Raw genomic sequence first — 25,241 nt, 5'->3', positions numbered from 1 at the left:
TTCACGGCTCCAGAATGTCGAAAAAACCTGTTCAGAACAAGTGAAACAGATATTAATCAACAGCAGGAGAGAGTCCACCAGAAAAGCTTATCTTTACAAGTGGATCAAATTCTCTGACTGGCTCAAACTCAGTCATCCCATCCCTCCTGATACCACCCCTATCCCCATCATACTGGACTACCTGTTGGAACTAAAGGAGTCTGGCCTATCTTGTAATATGGAAAAGGTACACGCAGCAGCATTAGAGGCCTTTAACTAGACCTTCCATGGCAACTCTTTCTTTTCAGACCCAGTCACCAGATGATTCCTTACTGGTCTCCAAAATACTTTCGTATCGGTTTGTTCTACAGTCCCCATTTGGGACCTTAATCACGTCCTTAAGAATTTGACTAAACCGCCCTTTGAACCTCTAGCAACTTCTTCATGGTTACACCATTCCATGAAAGTCACCTTTCTGGTGGCCATGACTTCCAGCAGGAGAGTGGGAGAGCTTGCAGCATTAATGGCAGAACCCCCTTATACAATACTCACCCTTTGGTCCCTCCCCAAATTTCTCCTGAAGTCCCTTCTCCCTTTCATATTAATGAATCCATACACTTATCTGCGTTCTTCCCCAAGCCACATGCTGGTCCATCCCAAGCTCCAGGGCATATCCTTGATGTCTGCAGAGCATTTGTGTTCTATGTAGATCGAACAAAACCATGGAGATAATCGCCCAGACTCTTCCTATCTTTTGCTGAATATTCCAAGAGCCAAGCAGTCTCCTCCCAGATGATTTCCAACTGGATATCATCATATATCCACACGTGTTATACACCCACATCAAACAAACACCTGACAATATCACTGTCCACTCAACCCAGTGGCTCTCATGACTGCTTTCCTCCTTATTATACTCTGGTCATCTGAAGAAGTGGGTTTTGCCCACGAAAGCTCATGATACCATCTACATGTTTTGTTAGTCTTTAAGGTGCTACTAGACTATTAGTTGTTTTTTAAGTTTTTCCTGTTACAGACTTAACTCGGCTACCCCTCTGAAGCTTTTTCCTCCAAAAGGTACCTCTAGAGGATATTTGCAAGGCAGCCACCTGGTCATCCAATCACATGTTTGCAAAACATTACACGCTTATCTCTGCCATTGCATCATCTATGGCTGTTGGACAAGCGGTGTTATCCTCAGCGACGGGGCAGGCCTCCAAACCCGCCTCCACGATTTGACTACTGCTTTGTAGTCACCCAAAATGGAGCACCCATGGGGACACCACTTGAAGAAGAAAAGAGAGTTACTCACCCTGTGCAGTAATGGGAGTTCTTCAAGATGTGTGTCCCCACGGGTACTACCCTCCCTCCTTCCCCTGCTTTGGAGCCTTCTTGGTCCAGTTGCAAGGGTAGAGAAGGAATGGAGGGGGCCATGTCATGCGCGTGCCTAACAGACACCAACGACACGAGGAGGCACTAGAACACGTGTGGCGGGGTACTGCTAGAAAAATCTTCAGTCGCTGGTGCAAGGATGCACCAGCACCCAAAGCGGAACACCCAAAGAGATGCACATCTTGAAGAACTGTCACTGCACAGGGTGAGTAACCCTTTTTTGTACAATGTTTTCCTTCAATGAATTCACAAACATTTATTGACAAACAGCAGTCAAACTTCAGAGAAGCATGTGACATGGTAGCATACATCCATATTTTCCACCCAACACGCTATTCTTTTACAAAATATCAGTTCTGGGGGGAATTCTGTAATTTTACTATGGCTCCAAATGCAACAATTGCAAAATTCCCCCAGAACTAAACTATGCTCTGTAATATATAATTTGAAAACTAATATCTTGCTAGTCATACTATCATGGTAAATATATACATAGCAACTGTGATGGATAGGAGGAGTGCTGGCCAGCATTCAGAGACTAAGGGGTTAAACTCATGTAGCTAGCAAGAGTTTTGGCAGGGGGCCAAAAGAACTAATGGGGATACAGTGCTGAATTTGAATTGGAAATATTGAATTGAATTGGTCTGTTCTTCCTTTGTGGATTCTAAGTTAAGGGGTGGAGGGAGCAAATGTGGTAACCTAAATTTCTATGCCTGTAAGAAATATTGGACACGGGAGTAAACTGGACCTTGAAGTATGGATCAGCATAGATTATGAGTAGAGGAAAAAAATATATTTAGTCATGATCGGCATATTTTTCTTTGTTTTGGTTGTTTGGTTAAACTTTTCTGTGTGAACCTATGCCTTCCCTCCTCCATTCACTAAGAGACATTCTCTGTATTTTAATTTGTTTCACTCAGTTGCTCTGTAACACATAGCAACTAAATATGCTTTATCAAGTATATCTTTTTGTTTTGTTAATAAAATCACCCTTTTAAAGGAGATGATTTGAGTCATGTGTCTTGGAAAGAAATAGGAGGTCTGCCTGTGTGTGTGTATGCATGCCTCAGACCAGTGTTTCTTAAACTTTTTAAGACCGAGGAACACCAACCAATAATTTTTTTTATTAGGAACACCAAGGGGTTTTTTTGTTGAACAAAAAAAGGGATGGGTGAAAATTGTTGGGGGAGGGGGCAAAAGGATAGGGCAAAGTTCTTGAGCAAAAAAAAAAAAAAAGCCCTTGTAAGAGGAGAGCAGGCATTGCCCCTTTTAAGGCAGCCATTTTGAAACTCTCCTCTGCAGTACACCTCCAACTGCCTCATGGCTATGGAACACACTTTAAGAAAAACTGCCTCAGATGAATAGGTCAGCTACCAGAGACTGCAGTAGTTTTCTGTTTTCAAGCTCTCTTGTGGTAAAGGAGCTTGGGGGTATCCCTCTGGAAGAAGTCCAAGTGCTTTCTTCCTGGTTTCAAGAAGAAAGGGTTTTTTTCTTTTATTTCATTTGGTGGTGGCAGCTACCCCCCAAAAAAGTCAGTTAATCTGTGACTCTGGGGAATTTTTGTAAGCAGAGCCTATAAAGGCAAGGTATTTAAGGTCTCTTGTGGACCCCTGCCTTCTGCACTTGGAATGCCAGATTGGGGAACAGCCCTGACAGTAACATTGTATGTAAAGTTATGAACTTAAGCTGAAATCATGACTGAAGTTTATTTGCCAGACAAATCTGCAGAATGGACAAATCTGTTTCTTAAAGGTGGGACAACTTGATACCCCAGCCAAGTGTTATAAATATTGATGCGCCATCACCCATCTTTTGCAAAGAAAGGGAGCAGGAACAAATTGATATGGGAAAACCCTCTTCCTCCCCACCCCAGTGTTGCAAGGTGGTGGTAACTTCATTTAACATGGCAAGTTGCTGTGTATTGTTCTCTGACAGGGGCCTTTGTTATCTGAACTGCCTACGAAAGGGATCTACAGCCCACTATAGAGCACACACTTTTTTGGAAGAGGACATCCAGGACTGGAGATGTATTGGAGTCCTGCATGTGGCAATTAGAGGTAGAAACCAGAACGTGATTTGAATGGTCCATTTTGGAGAAACAGCATCAAGGCATTGCGAGGCACCTCAATTGCAGAGCACGGATGACACAGCCCGTCACTAGTTTGGATTGGCTATAGGTAGATGTATCTGTATTTTCCAGATGGAGGAAATGAAGGGACAGAGAAGATGAATAATCAGAGTTTTAGAAATGCTAAACCCCTACAACTTCCACTGAAGTGCACAGGAGCTGCATGTTCTAAGCGTCTCGAAAAAACAGCTCATAAATGACTTGGATGATACACAGTGAGTCAGAGAACAGATGAAAACCATTTTCTCTTGCATCTCCATTCCACAAAATGACCTGTTTATACACTTCTAAATCCTATTTTTGACAATCATCCCAATAGAGGAAGTTCAGCCAACTGATGACGTATATTAACAATTTTCTGTGAGGAGTTGGTTAAAAAGAAAGCCATAACAGAACAACACTCAGCTTTTTGGTCATGTTCCTTGCCATTTGTGATGTTACATCATCTCAAAATAATGGAAAAAAAATAGGAGTAAGAACTGTTGAGTTTTTTAAAATACATCAATAACATAACAGAGTAAAATGGTAAAAGATATATATGCTACAAAGTATATGACAAAATAATTAACCGTGGGCAGGGAGAAACTTTCTCTCCTGTGTGCAGATTATTTCATAACTGCCTACTGTATTTCAAAATTTCTTACACACAGTTTTGTGTCTCCCTGCAACATGTTCCTGCTTTTGTAACACAAACTCCCCTACCCTCAAACTCTGCCCCTGGGTAGTTCAAGTGGATCCATGCAAGGTCTTTTAGCAGATAAGTTTCATCAGCCTGCACTGAATCGTTCAGCACTGGTATAAACAGCAAACAATCAGGATTTAGTAAAACCTATGTTTTATAAGGTTCTTGTTGCATTTCCTTCACTATTTAATATAATTATAACAATAAATGAAGTGTTTCAAATTACAAAATATATTCCTTTCCGGGCAAAATTATGCCTACAGTCATACACAATTTTCTTTAAACCCATTGAGTCATCTTAAAAATAGACCTTTTATTAATTAAAAGCAAATGAAATGTATTTTTCAAATGGTATTCAAACTTTACTGATTCCACCCAAACTTATAGCTAGACCCATGGTTAGAGCAACCAAGCCATGTACAGTCCACTACTTCCATGGGCTCCCTGTTAACTTTCTTAAGAAGTTTCGGGGGTAGCCGAGTTAGTCTGTACAGGATAAACTTAAACAACAACAAAAGGTCTGGTAGCAATTTGTTAGTCCATAACAGGGGTTCTCAAACTTGTGATACCGCGACCCCCTTCTCAGTTGCTCGCGACCCCCCCCCCCGTCAGGACACAGTTTGGGAAACGCTGGTCTATAAAGTGCTACCAGACCTTGTGTTGTTTTTTAAGTTTAACTTTCTTAAGAGATTCACGATCTAAACGTTGTGGGCGTTGCATTTTATTTTGCTTCCTTGAGGCGCTGGCTGGGAGGGAGCCCCGGGACACGATTAAATAGGCGTGAAGCCAGCTTCTTCAGTATCGCCCAGCCCAGAGCAGGGGGGTCCGAAAAGCGCCCTTCCAGCAGATACACAAGCCGGGCCTGGCCCCTCTCTCGGCACCCCCCTTCCCGCACCATCACCCGCAGGCTTCTCCCCTCCCCGAACAGGCTGGGGGAGCGGGGCGAGGCGCGTCGGTTCCCGGGCATGCTCAGTGCTGCGACAAGCGACCCGCCCGGCTCCTAGGCGGGGCGGCCGGGCTGGAGGCGGAGGCTGAGGGGCCTTTCGCCCAGCGGGGGCGCGCAGCGCGCGGGGCGGCAGCAGTTGGGATGGCTCCGCATGAATCGGCCGTGGCGCCCGGGCTCTCCCCGGCTGCCGTTATGCTGGGCGCGGTGGCCGCCCAGGGCAACCGCTCCGCGCTCGGTGGGTGACACGACTGTATCCTTGCGCCGCACGGGAGTTTCGCCGGGGACTAAACGTTGGGCCAGGAGCTGCCTCCCCCCAGCACCCGCGTCCCGACGCTCCCGTAGCCCCTGGCCTGGCGCCCCTCGCCGCGCCGGCTTAGCCCTCCCCCCGGCCTCGGCCTCCCGGTGCCCCGGCTCGCCGCCGCCCTCCCCTCGGTGCTCGCGCAGCCCAAACAGCTTCCGGGGCCCCGTCCAGCGCCCTCCTCTGCTCTTCTGCCTTCTCCTCGCTTCCCCTGCCGCGCACTGACTTCCTCGGGGCCGCTCACTCGCCGCTACCTGCCGGGCACGTCCTGCGCAGCTGGAGCTGGCCCCTTCCGGGCAGCTAGCACCGGGCAACCACTTGGGATTGGGAGGCGGCGTGAGGCGGCCTCCGGACTCTCTTTATCTCGGCCCAAGGTAAGAGAGGCAGGCTGGGGACGGAGGCACTTTTTGAGGCGTTGTGCTACGGGCAGTCCGGGCTGGGCACCCGAGGTGCGTGAGGAGAAGCAGAGCTCGGTCTGGGTGTTTCTTCCTCCACCCCGATCAGTTGTATTCTCTTGGCGATGTGTCCTGGTAGTTGGAAAAGACTCCCTTTCCCCAGTCGGATGAGAATTCACTTAGATACAGCTTCTTGTGTAATATCCCATAACTAGAGGCACAGCTGGGGCTAGTGAGATCCCTGAACCGTTCCAAAGCTGTAGCAAGAAAGTTCTTGGTTTTCCACATTTGCCTTATGGCTCAGGTTGCCCAATTATCGGGGATACAGACCTCTAAAATGTTGGATTTATGGCTTGTGTTTTGCATTTATTGTATAAACTTGGCATGTCTGTTAAACATGCCAAAATTGTCAGTTCCACACATTGAGGCAGATGTGTTGTCTTCAAAGGCATCCTGATGCTGCTTGAGGGAGATAAGGTGTACCCTGAATCAGAGTATTGTCTCTGTTTCAAGGGATGCTGTCAATTTAAGTTTGGCTCAAAATTTAAATTTTGATAATTGGATTTTTTATAATTCATGAGATCTCTCTAGATAATTCACATTAAAAGTAAATTCAATTGAAAACAGTTATTTTTAAACTAACATTACTCTGTAGAGATTTCAAGCCAGACATTGCAGTATACTAAGAAACAAAATGTGAAACTGACGTAATTTCTTTTTACTGTCTAGGATAAGAAATGCAGAAAGTAATTGGTGAATAAATAGCATATATATAGTTGAGGGTTTAAAAAATCCATTAATCTGAAAGGTGGTGTCCAGTATTATAGGGAAAGATACTTGTTTATAGTGTGACTTTAAAATTAACTTCTTAAATAGTTTTGTGTAATGGAGTTGGTAACTCCCAAGTATTGGCTTGTTTTATTTGAAATTTGGAATCTAAGCGAACACCAGAGTATAATAATAAGCATTGCTCCATGGCTTTTTACACTTCAATTTTGCAGATCTATCATTCTCAGATGGTACAACTGGGTGGGAGGATATAATGGTAAAAACAGCCTCGCTTTATCTGAACTATGACTTCTGGGGGGGACTGTAACTAAAGTTATGTCTACGTTGTAGCTGGGATCAAGTCTCCCAGCCCAGGCAAACTGAATCACACCAGTGAGGCTCACCTTAACACTATAAAAATAATTCTGGGTGTCAGAAATAACTAAAAATAACTGGTGTGGTGTCCTGTCAGATCTCTTGCTCTATCCAATGATAATAACTATGCATGTGCTCCTCCCCTGTGTTGTGTTGACTTTGTGCAAGTAGTCAACACAACAGACTCCAAATACCACAAAATCAGATAAGGATCGAACACACAGGTCAGGTTTATTGCCAAATAAAGTATAGTAATAGTTATTGGTAGACTCTACTGAGCCACTTTGCATATATAACCCCTGACAAAGGTCCTGCTCAGCCAGTGAAAGGTCCCATTGCTCCTAGGCTGGATAAAGACACAACTTTATACACAGGTACAAACAAATTACATATCACTTCTGATGTATCAGCCTGCCATCCTCTAACATTAAAACTTCCACTATCTGTCCATCATGCTGTAATTTTAGAATGTGTCCTGAATCTGGGTGGGTATGTCCCTATTATCTGTGGAGTATGTGGGTATCAAGGTGCTTCTTAACTAAGTGCTGTTACCATCCCTCTAGAATGTGCTTTCAACCTGTGCCCAGTACCAATTGGTGTTTTACCTCTGTGCCTAGCATCTATTAGAATTTTTCATTATCAGTCCTGTTATGTCAAATTCTGTGAACAGGGCCTGCCTCTTGCTCACAGCTTAACTCTGCTTTATAATATCAAAATCTTTACTATTGTTGCGTAGGCCTCAAACCTGATACCTTATCTGTGACACATTGGCTTATGTTTCAGGCCTTCATCTTATTACTATAATAATATGGATATTGGTTTTGTGTTAGTTTCAGCAAAAACAATGAGGAGTACTGTGGAACCTTAAAGACTAACATGTTTATTTGGGCATAAGCTTTTGTGGGCTGGATCTTCAAGTCTTGGTAGTCAGTTGAGCCTGACACAGATTACATTCTATTGAGTTTGAGGACCGCTATATTGGTGAATTATTGAGGTGGCATATAACCTCTTTCTTTTTAAAAATCAGCCCCATCTACTTTGGCTGGAAGGCTTGCTCCAAGTTGCAGTGTAGATCCCATCCTGTGTGTCTAAAAAATCATAATATGGACAAAGCCTTGGAGAAAGCACACACTAACTTTTAACATCATATCCAGGTGTTGGTGAAGTCATCTCTTATCTATCAGACCCAAATTTTTATTAAAACAGATTCATCTTCTGGTGTTACTAACTTTTATTGACTCACAGGGAATTAATTGTTTCTGGTGCATTTGTTAGGGACGTTAAGATGTGATTAATTGGCTAATCAAGTAGTCGATATAATTTTTATTGATTACTCAGTTGATAAGGAAACTGCCGAGCCACAGCAGGGGTAGGTCCTGGACCCGGCACGAGCTGGGACTCAGCTGGGCTGGCTGCCTGCCTGGCTGGATCAGTCTCTGTCCATGGCCAGCCTGGACTGCTGCAGACAGCTTCACAGCTGAAGCCCCTGTCCACAGAGGGTCCTAGCAGACAGAGGCTGCTGCCAGAGTAGACTCTGCCTGCAGCAAGCCTGGGCATGCTGCAAGCAGAGGCTGCTTCATGTTGGGGTACGTCTAGACTACAGGGTTTTGTCGACAGATACTGTCGACAAAGCTTCTGTCGACAAAGAGCGTCTACACTACATTCAGTTCTGTCAACAAAGCAAGCTGCTTTGTTGACATGGCAGTGTAGACACAAGGACAGTTTACATGCAATAACACCTTCTGTTGACAGAACTCTGTTGACAGAAGGCGTTATGCCTCTTAAAATGAGGTTTACCAGCGTCGACAAAACTGCTGAATTCTGTTGACGTTATGTCGACAGAACTCAGCGGTAGTGTAGACGCAGGTATAGTTTTGTCGACAAAAGTCCACTTTTGTCGACAAAACTCTGTAGTCTAGACACACCCTTAGTCTCCCCTGCCCTCTGTCTGCTCCCCCCCCCCCCCCCCCGCTGCTGCCTCAGTCAGAGGGGGAGGAAGGTGGCATTGTAAAGATGGTGCTTGGGGAAACCAGCTTTTAAACCATCTCCAGCTTCCTCCCCCTTCCCGCTGTCTCTGATAAGGAGGCAGCAAGGGGGCAGGGAGTGGTCAACTAGATCAGTATTTCTCAACCTTTTTTTTAATAATGTATCTCCTTTTCAAAAAAAATATAAGTACTCCCGTTTTAAAAAAATTATAAGTACCCCCAGTGCCTACAGTTTTCAGACACACCATTTTTTCCCTACCATTGCAACACATTTGTTTAAACAACTTAATTGTAGCCAGGCGGGCGATGACATTTTTGGGTTTAAAAAGTACAAAAATAATTAAGGGCTGTAAAACTTAAAAAAAATTCAGTTTTCTTCAAATTTCAGTTGTGTTGACGTACCCCCCAGACTTCTATTGTGTACCCCTAAGGGTACTTGGACCACTGGTTGAGAAATACTGGACTAGATTAACAAAAAGGCCTGGATTTATTGATTAGCCGACTACTCGCCTACATCCTGAGTTTATGTATTGGGGAAGTAATAAGAAAAGGAGGGTATTTTTATTTTTTTCCCCCAAACACAGTCTCTTTTTTTTTCCTCTGTGTGATACAGGTTTGTACATGCTATGATTACTATACAGTTGTTGCTCTATAGCTTCATGAAGAGAAACTGACATTTAGACATATTTGTTTAATTAGCCAGAAGGCTGGGATTGAGAACATGTACAGACGTTTAATGTATGAAAATGTTTATTCAAATTCAGTTCTGATGATCTTGAAGATAATTGTGCTGGTGAATTTTTGGGGTGGTGTATGTGAGCATGAGGAGAGTTTATGTTTTCCTTTAAAAATGGGTTAGTGCCAGGTATCATCAGATTAGCAGGGTTTTATTTCTTATACTATATTTGCAAAACATTGGGACAGGGCACTCATAAGAAGTCTGACAGATCAATTTATTTCTAAAGAGCTAGCTGCTCAGCTATACTTTTCTTTGTGACTCATGGGTATCAAGAGGAAGAGTGGAGAGTCACCTTTGTGCTTAAATTTCAATTTTCAGCTTAGTATTGGAAATGCACTTAATAGTGACAACTATTGTCTATAGTTAAAGCCCTATCAAATTCATGGTTCATTTTGATCAATTTCATGGTCATTGGATTTTAAAAATAATCAGTTTCATGGTTTCAGATGTTTACATCTGAAATTTTATGGTGTTGTAACCATGGTACCACCAACCTAAAAGGGAATTGTGTGTGTAGGGTGGAAGGGTACTGGGCTCATGGGATTGCCATCTTTACTTCTATGCTGCTGCTGGCAAAGGCTCTAGGGATGTCAATGTGTAGACAACTACACGATTAACCGATAAGCCTAATATTGTCAACTACATGTAACCCCCCTTGCTGCCTCTGTATTAGAGGTTGCAGAGGAAGCAGGAGCTGGTGCCTGTAAGCCAGCTCCCCTCTAGCACTGTATTCACCTCCCACGCTGCCCCTGTGCTGCTACCTCTGATAGAGAGTCAGCAGTGTGGAGTGTGTGTGTGTGTGTGTGTGGGCGGGGAGCCAGGTGGGAGACGATATGCATGGGGAGCCAGCTTTCAAGCAGGCTCCCTGCATGTGCTGGTTCTGTGGACCTGCCTTCCTCTGACCCCTGTGCTGCCTTCTACAGAGGCAGCAGGGGAGGGGGCAGGCAGGAGCTGGTGGTGGGAGAGAGCCCAAGCTCACGACAGACAGAGGCTGCTCTGTGGCAGCAGCCTCTGTCACTAATGGGCCTGGGCCCACTGCAGACAGATGCTGCTCTGCAGCAGCAGCCCCTGTCCATGAGGGATCCGAGCTTCCCATGGACAGAAGTTGCTCTGTCATCCCAAGACTCTGTCTGCAATGAGCCTGGGCCTGCTGTGGACAGACACTGCTCTACGGTGGCAGCCTGTGTCTGCGGGGAACGCAGACCCCTCCATTGACAGGACCTGCTGCCACGGACCAGTGTCTGTCCAAAGCAGGCTCAGGCTCGCTGCGGACAGAGGCTGCTCCATGGGATTCTGGTGTAGCCTCTGTCTACGGTGACCTTAGACATCCTGCAGACAGGGGATGCTGCCACCCTATGCTGCTGCCTCTGTTTGAGAGACAACTGTATGAGCTGGCAGATGGGAGCTGGTCTACATGGGAAGTCGGTTTATATACTGGCTCCCCTCGCAGATTGGTTCCTGCTGCCACCCCACACTGCTGCCTCTCTCTCTCTTTAAGAGAGAGAGAGAGGCAGCAGTATGAGGTAGTGGGGGGCTCCCCACGAGTGGGGTCGAAGTGCACTGGCTGCTGGCCTTGCCCCCAGGGACTATTGAATAGTTGTGTAGCTGCTAAAATTTCATGCAGTTACAAAACTATTCAATTACAGACTAAAAGGCACTGTCTTCAGAACTGGAGAACAGCAGCTGCTGGTCAGGCTCCAAGCCCAAAACCCAGCTCCACAACCAGCAGTAGTGCAGAACTGGGAGTTGTAGGGTATGGGTGAGTGGGTTACCTTATGTGCAGGTTTTCATGGCATTCTCTTGCTTGAGGGATTACAGTTGGGGTTCCAGCCATTCCTCCTGGGTTGGCAGGAGCTGATGCCATGGCTTCTATTCCCAGGTTGAGATGGGGGGCTGGGGGGAAGGAAGATGGAGACTGACAGCTGCAGCTTCTTTGTCTGGGTTGTGGTCTGTCTCAGCCGTCAATCAGGGAGCTTCTTACTCTGGCGTTGGTACCCAGAGGTCTGACTCAGTACCCAAAGTGACCCCTGCAAGTAAAAGGAAGTTCCATCTCTCCCCAGCCTGGACTAGGATTACCGGCTAGAGCCTGAATCAGATGGTTAAGTGCCATCAGCCCTGTCCCTTCTTACCATAGCCAGATTTCATGGGGGATTTCACAGTCCATGATGTGTTTTTTCTGCTGTGAATTTGGTAGGGCTATAGTATAAGGACTGTTTATACAATGAAAATTTGCAATGACATAGATTCATTTCTCAGGGGCTGTTATAGCTTGGCCCGAGCATCTGGCCCGTCTGCGGCTGGCCTCTCACAGGGCTGCAGCAGCCCCCTACTGGGAGCTGCTCCAACTCCCTCTGGTTAACTATTCACATCCCCAGTAGGGAGATACAATATAATTCCGGAAGCACCATGCAAGAATCATCATTTAGGTTTTGTATGTGGTGTTGGGAAATATGGATGCTACTTTTTTGGGGAATATACATTATGTCCTAAGACTTAAAATTATGTGCATTATTTATATTTGTAATGTTCTACAAATATAAGTAGGTACAGTTGTAAATATTGTAATGGTGAAAGAAACATAATAGCTTTCCATTTCATTCCTTTAGCCTTTACTTTGTGAAATTCTGTTTTAGATACATTTGAGGAGACATCGCTTATTGCTTTTGTAACATCTCTCTCTCTCTCTATAAAAAAACCTTTTCCTGCGGGACAACAGAATGACATCATTGCATCACTCTGCATCCTGCCTGCCTCCTCTCCTCTCCTCTCCTCTTTGCCCAGTGCTTGGTTGCCAAACTGGGCCTGTGAGGTCTTGGAGTGACCGCGGAGGGGGAGAGTGTGGGGCCTGCGAGGCCTTGGAATGGCCCCCCTTCCTCCCCTTGGTGGCCGGGGGAGAGCGTGGGGCCTCAAGAAAGGGTCCAGGCTGGTGTGGTTGGGGGTGGAGGCAGGGAGGGAGGAAAGGCCTGGGCTGGCGCGGCCGGGGATGGGTGAGGGAGAGGAGAAAGGGTCTGGGCTGGCAAGACTGGGGCAGGGTGAAGGGGCGCGGGCTGGGTTGGCAGGGCAGGAGATAGGGACCGAGTTGGAGTGGGGAAAGTGGGGAGGGGGAAGGGACCTGGGGTGGTGAGTCTGGGGGTGGGAGAGAAGGGGCCCAGGCTGCTGCAGCTGCAGCCTGGGCCTCCCCGGTGGCCAGAGTGAGAACTGGGGTTGGCAAGTATAGCGAGCAGGGGGCGCAACTCCCTAGTGGTACCTTAATCTAGTTTTAATATTTTTGTGGAAAAAACACTCATCTGAGAGGACAGATTCTATAGCTGTCATTTTCCTTCTGTCTTCATGTTATTTCCTCTCTTATTTATTTCCTGCTAGTCTCATTCAGATCTGTATTCTGTGCTGGTGAAGTAAAATGAAGCTACTATGCTAAAGCTAATAGAGAGGGAAGCATTGTTTCTGGACTGTATGCAGTACTTCTGCTGATAGGAGGAGATGAATTTGGCTGAACTTCTTTTAACATTATTTCTCAAGGCTGCAGGTGGGGAACTGTGTAAAGAATATCGGAAGGCTGCAGTTTGATCATGTTGAGTTTTAATGCTAATTAAACATTAAGACTATTGTGAGGTAGTTTGGTAAAATCTTAGAAGATATTATGTAAAAAACAACTTTACTTCCATGCTTTTAAACAAATAGCATGGTCAGATATGTTATGAACTATACAGAAGGGGGGCAGACTGCTTACTACTTCAGGTGTACTCAGCTAAATTAAATACTCTTGTTTATTAATTGTAAATGTTGATTGTTGCAACAACAACAAAAAAACCCTGAAAGGGCATGCCAAAATGTTCAGTGGACTAAAACTTTACAGACTTTTGAAAAGCAGATAAAACATAAACTTCTTTGCCAATGAATGAAAACACAAAAGCATAGTTGAACTGATCTCAAGTGTTTTAAGTCATCAGATTACAGTTGTAGTCTTTCTTTAGTTACATTTTGAGAGACTTGGGAAAATAAGGGTAACACAGTAGTTAATTTGCTTTTGTATATTCTGCATAAAAAACTAAAGAGATTTGATTTTTATTGCTATTTCTATTAGTCTTTTGGGCTCCTAATGGAGCATAGGGCCTCCACAGTCATTCTCCATCTCTTGCAATCCTTAGCGATCGTCTTGATTTGATCCCATGTTACGGCAGCTGCTTTTACTTCGTTCAGGCAACTTCGTCGCCATGTTTGTTTGGGACGTCCCCTTTTCCTCTTTCCCTTTGGATTCCATTCTAACACTTGTCTCATGATACATTCCTCACAGTAGACTGTGGCCTGCCCATCACCATTTTCTTTTCTTAATCTGGACCTCTGTTGGTTTCTGATTTGTTTTTGTCCACAAGGTTTCATTTGGCACTCTGTTGTACCACTTTAGCTGGAGAATGTGTCTAGGGCATTTATTGACAAATATCTGAATTCTCTTAGTTTTGCTCTGGACAACACACCACACCTCCGAGCCATACAGCAGCACTGATTTCACATTGGAAGTGAAAATAGGTAGTTTGGTTGTTGTTGAAATGGCTCTTGTACCCCAGACTGGTCATAGTATGGCACAAGCTTGTTGCGCCTTTCTAATTCTTGCACTGATGTTCTCTTCAGTTCCCCCATTCTTGCTGATAACACTACCCAAGTATACACACTGATCTACCTCTTGCGCTGCTTTTTCTTCAATTGTAATTTCAGCTTCTCTTGAAATTCACCCCTCCGATAGGATCACCACATTCTTGGCCAAGTCTTCTCTTAACTAATCTTGAGGCCCACTCACTCAGCTGTTTCCTGTAGGGCATCTGTCTTCTCTTGCATATGCTCTAATTTGTCTGCAAGCAGGGCTAAGTCATCTGCAAACTCTAGATCTTCAAGTTTCCTAGTTTGAGTCCATTGGAGTCCCCTTCCTGAGTCAGCATATGCTGTTTTTGTGACCCAGTCTAGGACAATTAGGAAGAGTAATAGAGAAAGAAGGCAGCCTTGGCGTACACCTGTTGTGACCTGGATTTTTTCTGACAATTTTCCATCATGGATGACCTGGCAGATTTTTGTTGCAAAGAGGGTTTATTTGGAGAGAATTTGAATCCATCATTGTGATGGATAGACAAAGTGCTTGCCTTTTCTAAACATCCCAGCATTCAGTTACTTAAGGTTTAAACTCAGGTAGCTAGGAGGTGTTGTCAGGGAGCCAGAAGAGCCAATGGGAAAAGGTGTTGAAATTTAAATGGAAAGATATACCTGCATGCTGTTTTCTTTATGTGAGTATTTAAGCCAGGAGTTGGGGGAAGAATACAAATTGAACCAGAAAGAACTATCATGCCTACAAAGAATACTGGGCATGGAAATGGACTGGACTTTGAAGCACGGATCTTAAGTAGATGGGGAGAAATGTCTATTTGGTTGTGATCAGGTTATTTTCCTTGTTCTGTTGTTTGGTTAAACTTCTCTGTGCCAAATCCATGTGCCTCCCCCCATACATTGTATTTTAAACTGTGTTTTAATCTCTTCTTTTCTCAGTTCTATAACACCTAGCAGCTGAAAGTATGCTTTATCAGGTATAGCTTTTTATTTTGTTAATAAAAACTCCTTTTTTAAGGCATGATTTGATTTTTGTGTCCTAAAGGATAACAGGAGGTCTATGTATGCATGCCTAAGACTGAGAATGCAGTTTTTCTCTTTTTATTCCAAGCTCTCTTATGGCAAAAGAGCTTTGGGTATCCCTCTGGAAGATGTGCAAGTGCTTCTTCCTTGGTTCAAGAAGAAAGGTGTTTTTTCCCACCATTTGGTGACAGCTACCTCCCAAGGCCAGGAAATCTGTGATCTTTGGAAGCTTTTAAAATGAAGCCTATAGAGGCAAGGTATTTTTAAGGCTTTGGAGTGAGATAATGGGGAACAGCCTTGACAATCATGAAACAAATATTAACTTGATCATTTTTATTCTGCTTTAATAGAAATTTGAAAATTCTCCATTCAAACAGATTTAGGCAAGTTATTAATGGAATGGCCTGGTGCTCAAGAGTACAGAAAGCCACCATTAACCAAATATGAAATCTGTTACAATTATATAGTACTAACCAAGTGTTCCATAAGAGAGAAACTTGATCACTTAATACACTTTTTCAAGCCTCAGAGCTGCTTTGGACACTATAGAAGAGGAGTCATTCTGTGTAATCTGCTTTTCTTGAACTGCAAAAGAATGTGATAGAGACTGGAGACTAATGATTGTGCTGTGGAAATATCTGAGAAATGAAAGAAGGACATGAATCCATGCTTGTGATTCTTGTTTAAAAACAGAAACTTTAAACATAAAGTTGGTGGAGAATTTGTGTTATATTGCAGTAATTTTGTCTCCTGGTTTTGATGATTCAGTGGTCTCTCAAGCTCTGATTTTTGTCATAGCGACCTATAGCTCTACTATAGTGAGGACTTGGCTCATGTATTTCAGAATTAAGTTACTTTTACTTAAGTGTAATTTTCTTACTAAATTATCTAAATTGCATAAATGTTTGGAGTTCTTTCTGCGAGGGAAAAAGTCTGCTAGCGATCTTTTCACTTTTTGCAAAAATTTCATGAAACTCTTACTAAACCCTCGTATAAAAGCCATTTTGTGCACACGCTCACCTTTTGTTACTGCAGTAATGTGATGTGTTTATTAACATATTTTCTCTCTCTCTCTCTCTTTCTCTCTCTCTCTCTCTCTCTCTCTATATATATATAAATGTTTTTCCTGATGCGTGACAGAATGATATAATCAGAGGGGGGTTGGCAAGCGTAGTGAGCACAGGGTACAGCCTTCTAGTATTCTATAATATACCTTTTTAATTTTTAAATGTATTTGGAATATAATTCTAAATATTTGTTGATCCCGTTACAAGTTATATAGTCCACAAAATATCTAAACCTGAACAGCAATGTTTTCTTCTCATTTTCTCTCCCTTTTCATGCATATGCATACTCCCTTTCAAACTTATTTACATCCAGAATTAGGTCAAAATAAAAGTCATGACCCTTCTGAACACTGAGCTTCAGCATTTCCTTTTTCCATATCCATTGTTGCTGATGTCATAGTATAATAAATACAGGCATATTGCAAAATTCAAGGGAAATGAGAATGCAGGGAGGGGAGAGAAAGAAAGAAACAAACAAAAGGAGGAACTGGATAAATGGGATAGAAGCCAAGCATCTACAAAGCAGGGATGTCCAAGTGTAGTTGAGTATATAATAAGCCTAGGTTTATCGGTTAATCTTATTGACTATACACATTTCCCGCTCCCCTTGCTGCCTCTGTAGCTGACTTCCCACGAGCACTGGATCCACAGAACCACCTTTCCTTTCCCCTGTGCTGCTGCCTCTGTTAGACAGACTGCAGTGAGGAGGGTGAGGGGGCAGGCGGGAGCCGGTACTCACAGGAAACCAGCTTTCAAGCCAGCTCCTTGCGTGTATTGGCGCACGCAAGCTGCTTCCCCGTCTCCCCTGCGCTTCTGTCTCACCATCAGAGTCAGCAGTGGGGGTGGGGGCAGAGGAGGCTGCCGTAGAACAGTCTGATGCCGATGCAACCTCTGTCTGCTGGGAGTCCAAGGTCTCCACAGACAGAAACTGCTGCCACCTTGTGCTACTGCTTCTGTATCAGAGGCAGCAGTGCAGGGTGGTAAGGGGCTCTGCCACCGGGACCATAGAATATTTGTGTAATCGATAATATTTTGTGCAGTTACACGACTGTTCAATTAATTGCTATCTAACATCCCTAGTACAAAGAAAGTTAGCAAGGTTGGCACAGGTAACTGCAGACTTAACTACTGTAGCAGAGAAGCTGCCTTCATCTTCCCTATCCATGAATGGATCTCAAGGATTTTTAGGATGCCTAAAACAAAAGCAATCTTATGTAGGAGCATCTACTAGCTCAGTTCTTCTCACACTTTTCTTAGTTTTTCACTAACTGTTCGCAGGTGTTTCTAAAATATTTAGGGGAGATGGGACAGGGAGGAAAGAGGGAATGATAGTGGAAAGAAAAGAATCCCCACATTCTTTGCAATATTTAATATCTGTGGACAGGCAGACCTATTAGTTGATCTTCTTCTGATTTAGTAGCAGGGGCAGATGCTAAGTAGAAAGGATTTAAAATACTCTAATAGCATGGCACAGATACAATCAAAATGGGTCTCTTAGTCAAAATGAGCCACGTACAGTAAAATCTGATGCAAATATTTTAAAGACAGGAGTAAATGCATGTATTTCTTATTCCAGAAAGGCCAATATGCCACTGTGTCAATACTAGTAAACTTTTTTATTCAGATAAAATAATGAATTTTTTGTGAGAATTAAATGTCAGTATAGAACAGGCCTAGGCAAAATATGGCCCATGGGCCAGATTCGGTCTGCCAAGCCACCGGATCTGGCCTACGGAGGCGGTGGGGAGCCCCAGGCAGGCTCTCCTGCTTGCCTGGCAGTCCCGCATGCCACTCAGAAACATGGCTGCGGGGCGCTTTCTCTTTGAGTCCGGAGGGAAAGGGGGAAGATTCAGACGCCGCTCCCACCCCCAGCACAATCCCATTGCCCAGTTTCTGGACAGACACTGGCCACTGGGAACTACCTGTTTGATTAATAGGCATTCACAAAACACAGCCCTCCTGCTCACTCAATCAAGCACATGGCTGAGCAGGCAAAAAGATTTTAAGCTCTGCAAGCCTTTAGCTCTGTAGGTGGGAAGGAAAATAAGTAAGTCTCCTGGCGAGAACCTGCCTCTGCCACCTCAGCCCCTGCCTTCCCCAACCCTCTGCCCCACACTCCTGCCCCGCTGCTCTACATTCATCCATAACTCGCCTCCCCCCCGCCCCAGATTGGGCATCCCAGTCTCCAGCCCGAGATCACAATCCCCTCCTACCCTAGGTAACATACTGTTAATGGGACTCTAAAGTTATAATGTTGATCTGTTCATAATGATTATAGTGCAATTGCTGTGTACAGAATTTTGGTAAGGTGCACTCTTAAAATGGCGATTGTCATCAGTGACTGGAAAACAAAATGGAGATTACCATCAGAACTCTGTGGAAAGATCTGGACTTGTTTTCCACCAGAAGTCTTTGCGCTCATTACCACTTATGCAAATGGCATGCAAAAGCTGTGCACAAGGCACAAAGAGGCTTGCACCAGGCATGCAGATCCTTTGCACCCAGCCCGAAATTGTGCACACCACCCTACACAAGTTTTCCCGCCAAAGGTTCTACAAAATCACTGCACCCCAAGGGAGGTCAGTGTTCTATCTGTGTCTGTGAGGACAGCGTGTGTCAGAGAGGGGGAGCGTCTATGCCATTGAGGGCTCACTTCCCTGTATCAAAGGATCAGGATCCAATGACGGTTACCCTTCAAGAGTAGCATTCCAGCCTGACAGCGCCACAGAGGGAAAAGGCAGAGGGATCATTCACAACTGCGGTGGGTTCCCACAGGGCTCAGCACTGGTGATCTGGGATACACCAAACAGAGGTGTTTAATCTCTACCCGCCTCAGACCATAACATTGCCATCGTCCCTGAAACACTCCGTTGTGGTGAAGGCCCAATGAGAATCGTACCAGAAGTGTACCACCATTCATCATCAGCATTGGCTCTTGTGGCAACAGCCTAGGATTGATCTATCTGCAAGGGATCACTTGCGGTTCCTCTCTGAGGGCTAACCTGAGCCCAAAGGTAGAAGGTCACAAGCACCAGTACCATCATTGGTGACACAGAGACTTGTGTAACATATAAATACCTTACTTGTATTGGGGATCTTTCTGTCTTCTCTTTTGTTTTGGGGTGGGGGTTGGATTTGTTGGTTGTCGTTCTTCTTCTTCATGCACTTGTCAATTTAAATTCTTATAATATATTAGTGAACTTTAATCTGGACTCCAAGCATGTTTCTTTTGGGGAGAAATCACCGGTGATCAGATTTGGTGTCAGGGGCCTCTCCTTTGGTAACCAGAGCATTTAACATCATCAGTCAGATCCCTTATCCTACATTCTAAATTAATTCAAAAGAGTCTGCTTGTTATTGAGACTTTGGGGGTAACAATACCAAAACCTTGCACCTCAGTTCCCTGCCCTTGGTCACAACTACCTCCTTTGCCCAAACTCCCTCCCAGACTCCATTTTTCCCTCCTGTACCCCAATCCTTTACCCCAAGCTCCCTCCTGCACTCAGCCTCCATCCCAGACCATGCACCTCCTCCATTAATACCATGGAAGAGTGTGGCCCTCGACTACTTTCCAAAATCCTAGGAGTGGCCCATCAAAAATTATTGCCCACCCTGGTATAGAACAAATCTTTCACTTAATCTTGTATCAAGAAATTGTGTATTATAACATATTTTTTCTTCAGATTTAGTATATAAAATCTTCTAGAGTCCTTTTAGGAATCAACAGATCTTAATAGAATTTAGGGATGTGTGTATTATTTTACATAGCAAGACATTAAAGAGGACTAATTGCTTTTACTTTTAAGAGCTGTTGTGCATATACGACAACCAGATTTCCTAAACCATTTAGCACATTCTGTATTCCGTAAGGTACAGAGAGCAGATTAGATGAAATCTTCATAAAATCTTCATTTGGTATAAGCAAATAATGGATGTAAACTTTTTTCAGTGTGCCATTATTTAGGGGAGGAAATATCAATAGAAATCTAACTTTTAAGTAATGATATTGAAATACAGTTAAAATAATTTTCACCTTGTTGATCAGTATGAGGTAAGAATTAAGGAGAAGAGTAAAACGTGATAGATGAAATAAAATTTTATTTCAGCTATAAAAGCATCTTTGTCTTTCAGCACCCCAATATAAGAAGAACTAGCACGTTTCCTCTCCTCAATTTGGTGATATATTTTTTTCCCATTACAAGCGTCTGTGCAAAACTTAGGCACCAACTCTGTGGGCGTTCCAGGGCTGGTGCATCCATGGAAAAAATATAGTGTGGCTGCTGGTGGGTGTTGAGCATCATGCCACACAGCATCCATCACATGTCAGACCCCAAAGCTCCCTCTGTGCCTCCCACAGCTGCCGGAACTCCTGCAGCACCGTTGGCTGCCCCTGGCCACTGACAAAACAGGGCAGCAGCCTGGACGGGTGCAGAGATTCTGGACCTCATCAAGGTCTGGGGGGAGGAGACTAACCTCCAGGATCTCCGCACCAGGAGAAAGAATGCCAATGTCAATTGCCAGATGGCCACCAGCCTGTCCCTCAACCAGGTTTGCATGAAAATAAGAGCTCCAGCAGGCCCGCAACAAGGCCAGAGAGCAGTGTGGATACTCAGGGGCGGCTCCTCACGTGTCACTATTACGATCAACTCCTTGGAGGGGGGACAAGTCACTTTCCCCACCCGTTGGTGAGTCTGGCCAGGAGATGCCCAGCATCAGCCTCCGAAAGGGTGGGTTTGAGGAGGAGTAGGCCAGTCAAGCCACCATGCCCACTAGTCAGGAGCTGCTCTTCTACACAGAAGGTAGCTGAGCCACCCCGTTCTGCCATCGTCTGAACTGAGACCTTCGGTGTCGGTGCAGAGATTAGGGCTAGGCTTCATGTACAGTGTCTCCTGGGATGACTGCCCTTGTAACTTTTCTTCACTGCTGGACTAGCTGTGAGCGTGCTGCATCCACCATCTCCTACGCCATTTTCCTGAGTGGATGGAGGAGCTGATGGAGGAAGCAAACCTGGGAAGACCTGCTGCGGAATGGCCTGCCTCCAGTCCCTCATCTGAGGGCTGGATGAGGAGCACCAGGAGAGGGCTGCCTACTGAAAGGAGCGCCAGGCTGACAGGGAGCAGCAGAAGGCCATCTGGGACCAGTTGGTGCACCAGCATGAGGCCATGTGGGCTTGGAGAGGGACCATGCACCGAGAGTGACTTCATGTTGCCCGTGAAGGTGGCAAGTAGAAAAGCAACAATGTATTTGCCTCTAAATAAAATACACATCTGGTGTAGAAAGGAGTCACTCTCAGAAGAAAATGTAAATGTATCACCTGATCAGGTTTTAATCTCTGGGCTGTATCCAACACCACTGACTCTAGTGCTAAGGGATTTTGATATAACAACTTAGTAAAATAAATATGGAAATGAATGTTGTGCCACAATTTTTGTTTCTGGACACTTCTGTCATCTCCAGCCAGCTGTGTGCGCTGCGGCTGGAGCTGGAGTCATGGTGAGGAGAGAAGGGTACATGTGGTGACTGGGTCAGACAACGATTGGGGAACACAGGGTTGAGCTGGAAAGGTACAGGGAAATCAAGGGGGAAATGATGATGGGAGATGTATATAGTGGTTTTGAATGGACAGGAAGAATATCAGGGCTACAGTGCAGGGCTACAGTGGCCTGGAGCTTGCTCAGATTCATGCTGATTTGGAGTGGGAGTGGAAAGAAGAAAACAGTGAGTAAGGCTGCTGACAAATAACACATTCATGGTGCTTTCACCTGCCTAAAGTGGAGGTTCATGAGTCTCCTCCTCCAACTGGACATGAGCAAGCGCAACATTCCCTATGTTTGGTGGCACCCATCCAAACAAGCACACATGACCTCAATATTGGTGCACAAGACAAAACTTACTCTGCTCATGGATGGAAAATCTTAGAGGGAACACTGCTCCGCCCTACTCCTCCCAACTTTCTTGCCTCTCCCTTGGCTTCCCCTCTTAGCCCCCCTCAGGGGCCACCGGGGCCCCAGAACATGTGGCGGTGGGACCTCTCTTGGTCAGCCAAAGCCTCCCAAGCTACTTGAGGCAAGTGCCAGTCTCAGCCACATCCCTGAGCCCCCTCCACAACCTCCTCCTCCTTTCCAGTTTCTTTACCCAGTCCCTCCCCTGTTGTATATACCACCATTAAACAAGCAGAGTTGTTTTTCTTAAAGGCTTTTTTATTTGTTCAGCAGGGGAAAGGAGAAGGTGAGAAGGGAGAGCAGGGGAAGGTAGGGATGGAGGAGTTAAGGCACACAGGGGCAATGCAGGGACTCCTTGTAAAAAGGCCCAGGGGAAGAGTCTCACAGGTGGCCTTGGCTGAAACTCTCCCTCAAGGCCTCCTGGATGAGCACAGCCCCTTCAGGTGCTCATTGAATGGCACTGGTGTCCGGCTGCTCGTAAGCCCTGCCAGCATGGATGAACTGTGCCCATGAGGTGCAGTATGAGGCCCCTGAACCTGGCACTGCTTTGCAGCAGCTCCAGCTCCATGCTGAAAGTGCTGTGGCATCTGTAAAGTCAAACAGAGCACACACTGTGAGCAAGGCGATAGGCAATGGAGGAGTGGTATGTGAGACGTAGCTCTAGAGAGGAGCCCCTGTAAGCTCCTGACTCAGCAAGCCTCAGGATGCAGCCACAGGAAGTGTCTGCCCCTCTGGTGCCTTCCCCAGGGTGTTTCTGTGGGCTTTAATTCCGATGCAGGCTCCAATCAGTGTGGACACAAGTATTCAAAATAATTCTGTGATCTTTCAATGCTGCCTTGTAGTGTTGACATGCTATTTCAAAATTATTATTTTGAGAGTTATTATTTTGAAATAAGTTTATTTTAAAATGATTTCCTATTGTAGACATGCCCTTAGAGGCATAATCATAACAGTAGTATAAAGCTATGTTTCCAATTCAATGAACTGTTGTAATGATCTATGATAGTACATAGTTGTCAGCCGACAGCCAGGGCAGTGAGTCCCTTATGACCGGCTGAAGTTCTTTTAAATTGTGCTTGGTTCTGTTACAGCAACTGAAGGAGTCAGGTTAAAGCTTAAACAGTTACTATTTATTGTTACAGGGTAAACTTAGTTGTTAAATGCTACTACTGTGTTACAGATAACACAGACACTACAAAGGACAGGACAGAAATTACATTAATAAGTCACTTACAGGTACCATGAAACCCTTTGGTTCTCTGAGCTCTTATTAAATGCATGCAAAATAGACACATAGCAGGTATATATTCTCACCCCTGCGTTCCAGACTTGGCGTGGCCAGCGTCTTTCTCTCAATCCCTCGGGAAGAAGTAGGGCGAGGTTGGGCGTCCCACAGACCTCGGGAGACAATCAATACCTGCCAGCAGGTATAGATGATTGGAGCTCAAATAGGGTGGGCTGCTGAACCTCTTTTATACCCCTTGGGTCATGTAGGCTTCTTCCTGGGCTCAAGTGGCCAATTAGGAAAAATGGCTTTGAATGCCAAGTTTCCCACGAAGGGTGCAAAGCATAATTTACACCTGGGAAAATGCAGACAATGGGCACCTCTGGTATGTGATGGGCGAAGATTCCTCTCCTGGGACAGTGCAGGCGTGTCAATTACTGGTACTAGCCATCAGGGCGACGGGAGGCCCCGGGTCGTCAGCTAGCCCATTTACTGTCTGGTTTCTGTTTATGGTAGAGTCAGGGACAGGCAGCAAACCTGTGTTCCCAGGGCATCAAAGGCTGACTGCCTTTCTCTTGCTCTCTGCGGGGGGGGGGGGGGGGAAACAAGATGGGGCTCTTGTGTCTGGCTACAATAGTACAGAAAGTATAGTTAAAATGTATATGGTGATGGCCCTAATCAGTTTCTCATTGCTACTTGGTGCGATCTTAATATTAATGATTTTCGGTCTTAAATTCTGTGTCTGAGCTAAACAAATTGAAATTTATGACATCTTTAAAGATTTGTACTGAAATTATCTTTCTTTTAATGATATTAAAAGAAAGTTTGTCATTTCCCTCCCTGAATTTGAAATATAATGAATGTTTGTGAAAAGAATGCTGCCTAGTGGATAGAGCTGGAGCCTACTGGGATAAATTCTTGACTCTTGCTCCCGGCTCTACCACTAAACTTCTGTGTCCTTAAGCAAGTTGCTTCACCTTTTATGCTCATTTCATTATCTATAACTCAGAGAATATCTACTTTTATAGGATTAGTTCATCAGTGGACCTGGTTCTATCAGTGAAAAGACTCCCCTTCAGTGGTCTTGGGATCAGGCTCATAAGTCACCAAATTCTTTGAAAGCCTAAAGTCAGAGCTGCTTGAAAATGCAAAGTAAAGGTATCTAGAACTGTGCTTCATAACCATGTATTTTATTTTTCATAGGAAATCAAGATTTTCCTAATATTTTGGCAAGCCATGGTTTAGAAAATACTAGACATCAGACTGTCAATCACACAGAAGGTGGTATGCATCCAGAATATATTGCTTATGGATTGGTTCCTGTCTTTTTCATTATGGGCCTTTTGGGAATCCTCATCTGTCATGTGCTTAAGAAAAAAGGGTATCGGTGTACAACAGAGGCTGAGCAAAAAATTGAAGAGGAAAAACTTGGAGAAAAGATAGGTAAGTAACATCTCTTCCTGTTAATTTTTATGCCGTATGTTACTAATCTGGAACGATCCCTCTTCATATGTTATAATATTCTCTATTAAATAGTTTCTATCCTTATGTTGTGTGGAAAAGCTTGAGAATGAGAATTTTAAGTTTTAAACACCAGAAGGGAAACAGAAGTCTAAAATATAGTATTTTTATAAAATCTTTAATATTGAAGATCATCTCATGATTTTAGGATTTTTGAATGCTTATGGCTGGTAGTACTTGATG

At 44.6% G+C, this 25,241-nt stretch overlaps 1 protein-coding gene across 8 annotated transcripts in view; it reads left to right on the top strand.

Annotated features, from left to right (window-relative positions):
* The first annotated feature begins 5,180 nt into the window (after positions 1–5,180).
* Positions 5,181–25,241, top strand: part of RELL1 (RELT like 1) — a 46,289-nt gene continuing 26,228 nt past the window's right edge. For 7 of the 8 annotated variants that reach the window (XR_012904332.2, XR_012904334.2, XR_012904333.2 and 4 more), the window contains exons 1-2: positions 5,181–5,362; positions 24,741–24,980. Coding sequence is in view for 2 of the 8 variants with exons in the window: in XM_075930591.2 (XP_075786706.2) it covers positions 5,269–5,362; positions 24,741–24,980 (334 nt within the window). In the remaining 6 variants the exon portion in view is untranslated. The remainder of the gene's footprint in view (positions 5,363–24,740; positions 24,981–25,241) is intronic. The other variant, XM_075930590.2, reaches the window with a different exon arrangement.

Source organism: Pelodiscus sinensis, chromosome 4, assembly GCF_052426305.1.
Source record: "Pelodiscus sinensis isolate ZL-2025 chromosome 4, ASM5242630v1, whole genome shotgun sequence".
Classification (NCBI taxonomy): domain Eukaryota; kingdom Metazoa; phylum Chordata; order Testudines; family Trionychidae; genus Pelodiscus; species Pelodiscus sinensis.
This window is presented reverse-complemented; position numbering and strand designations above follow the sequence as displayed.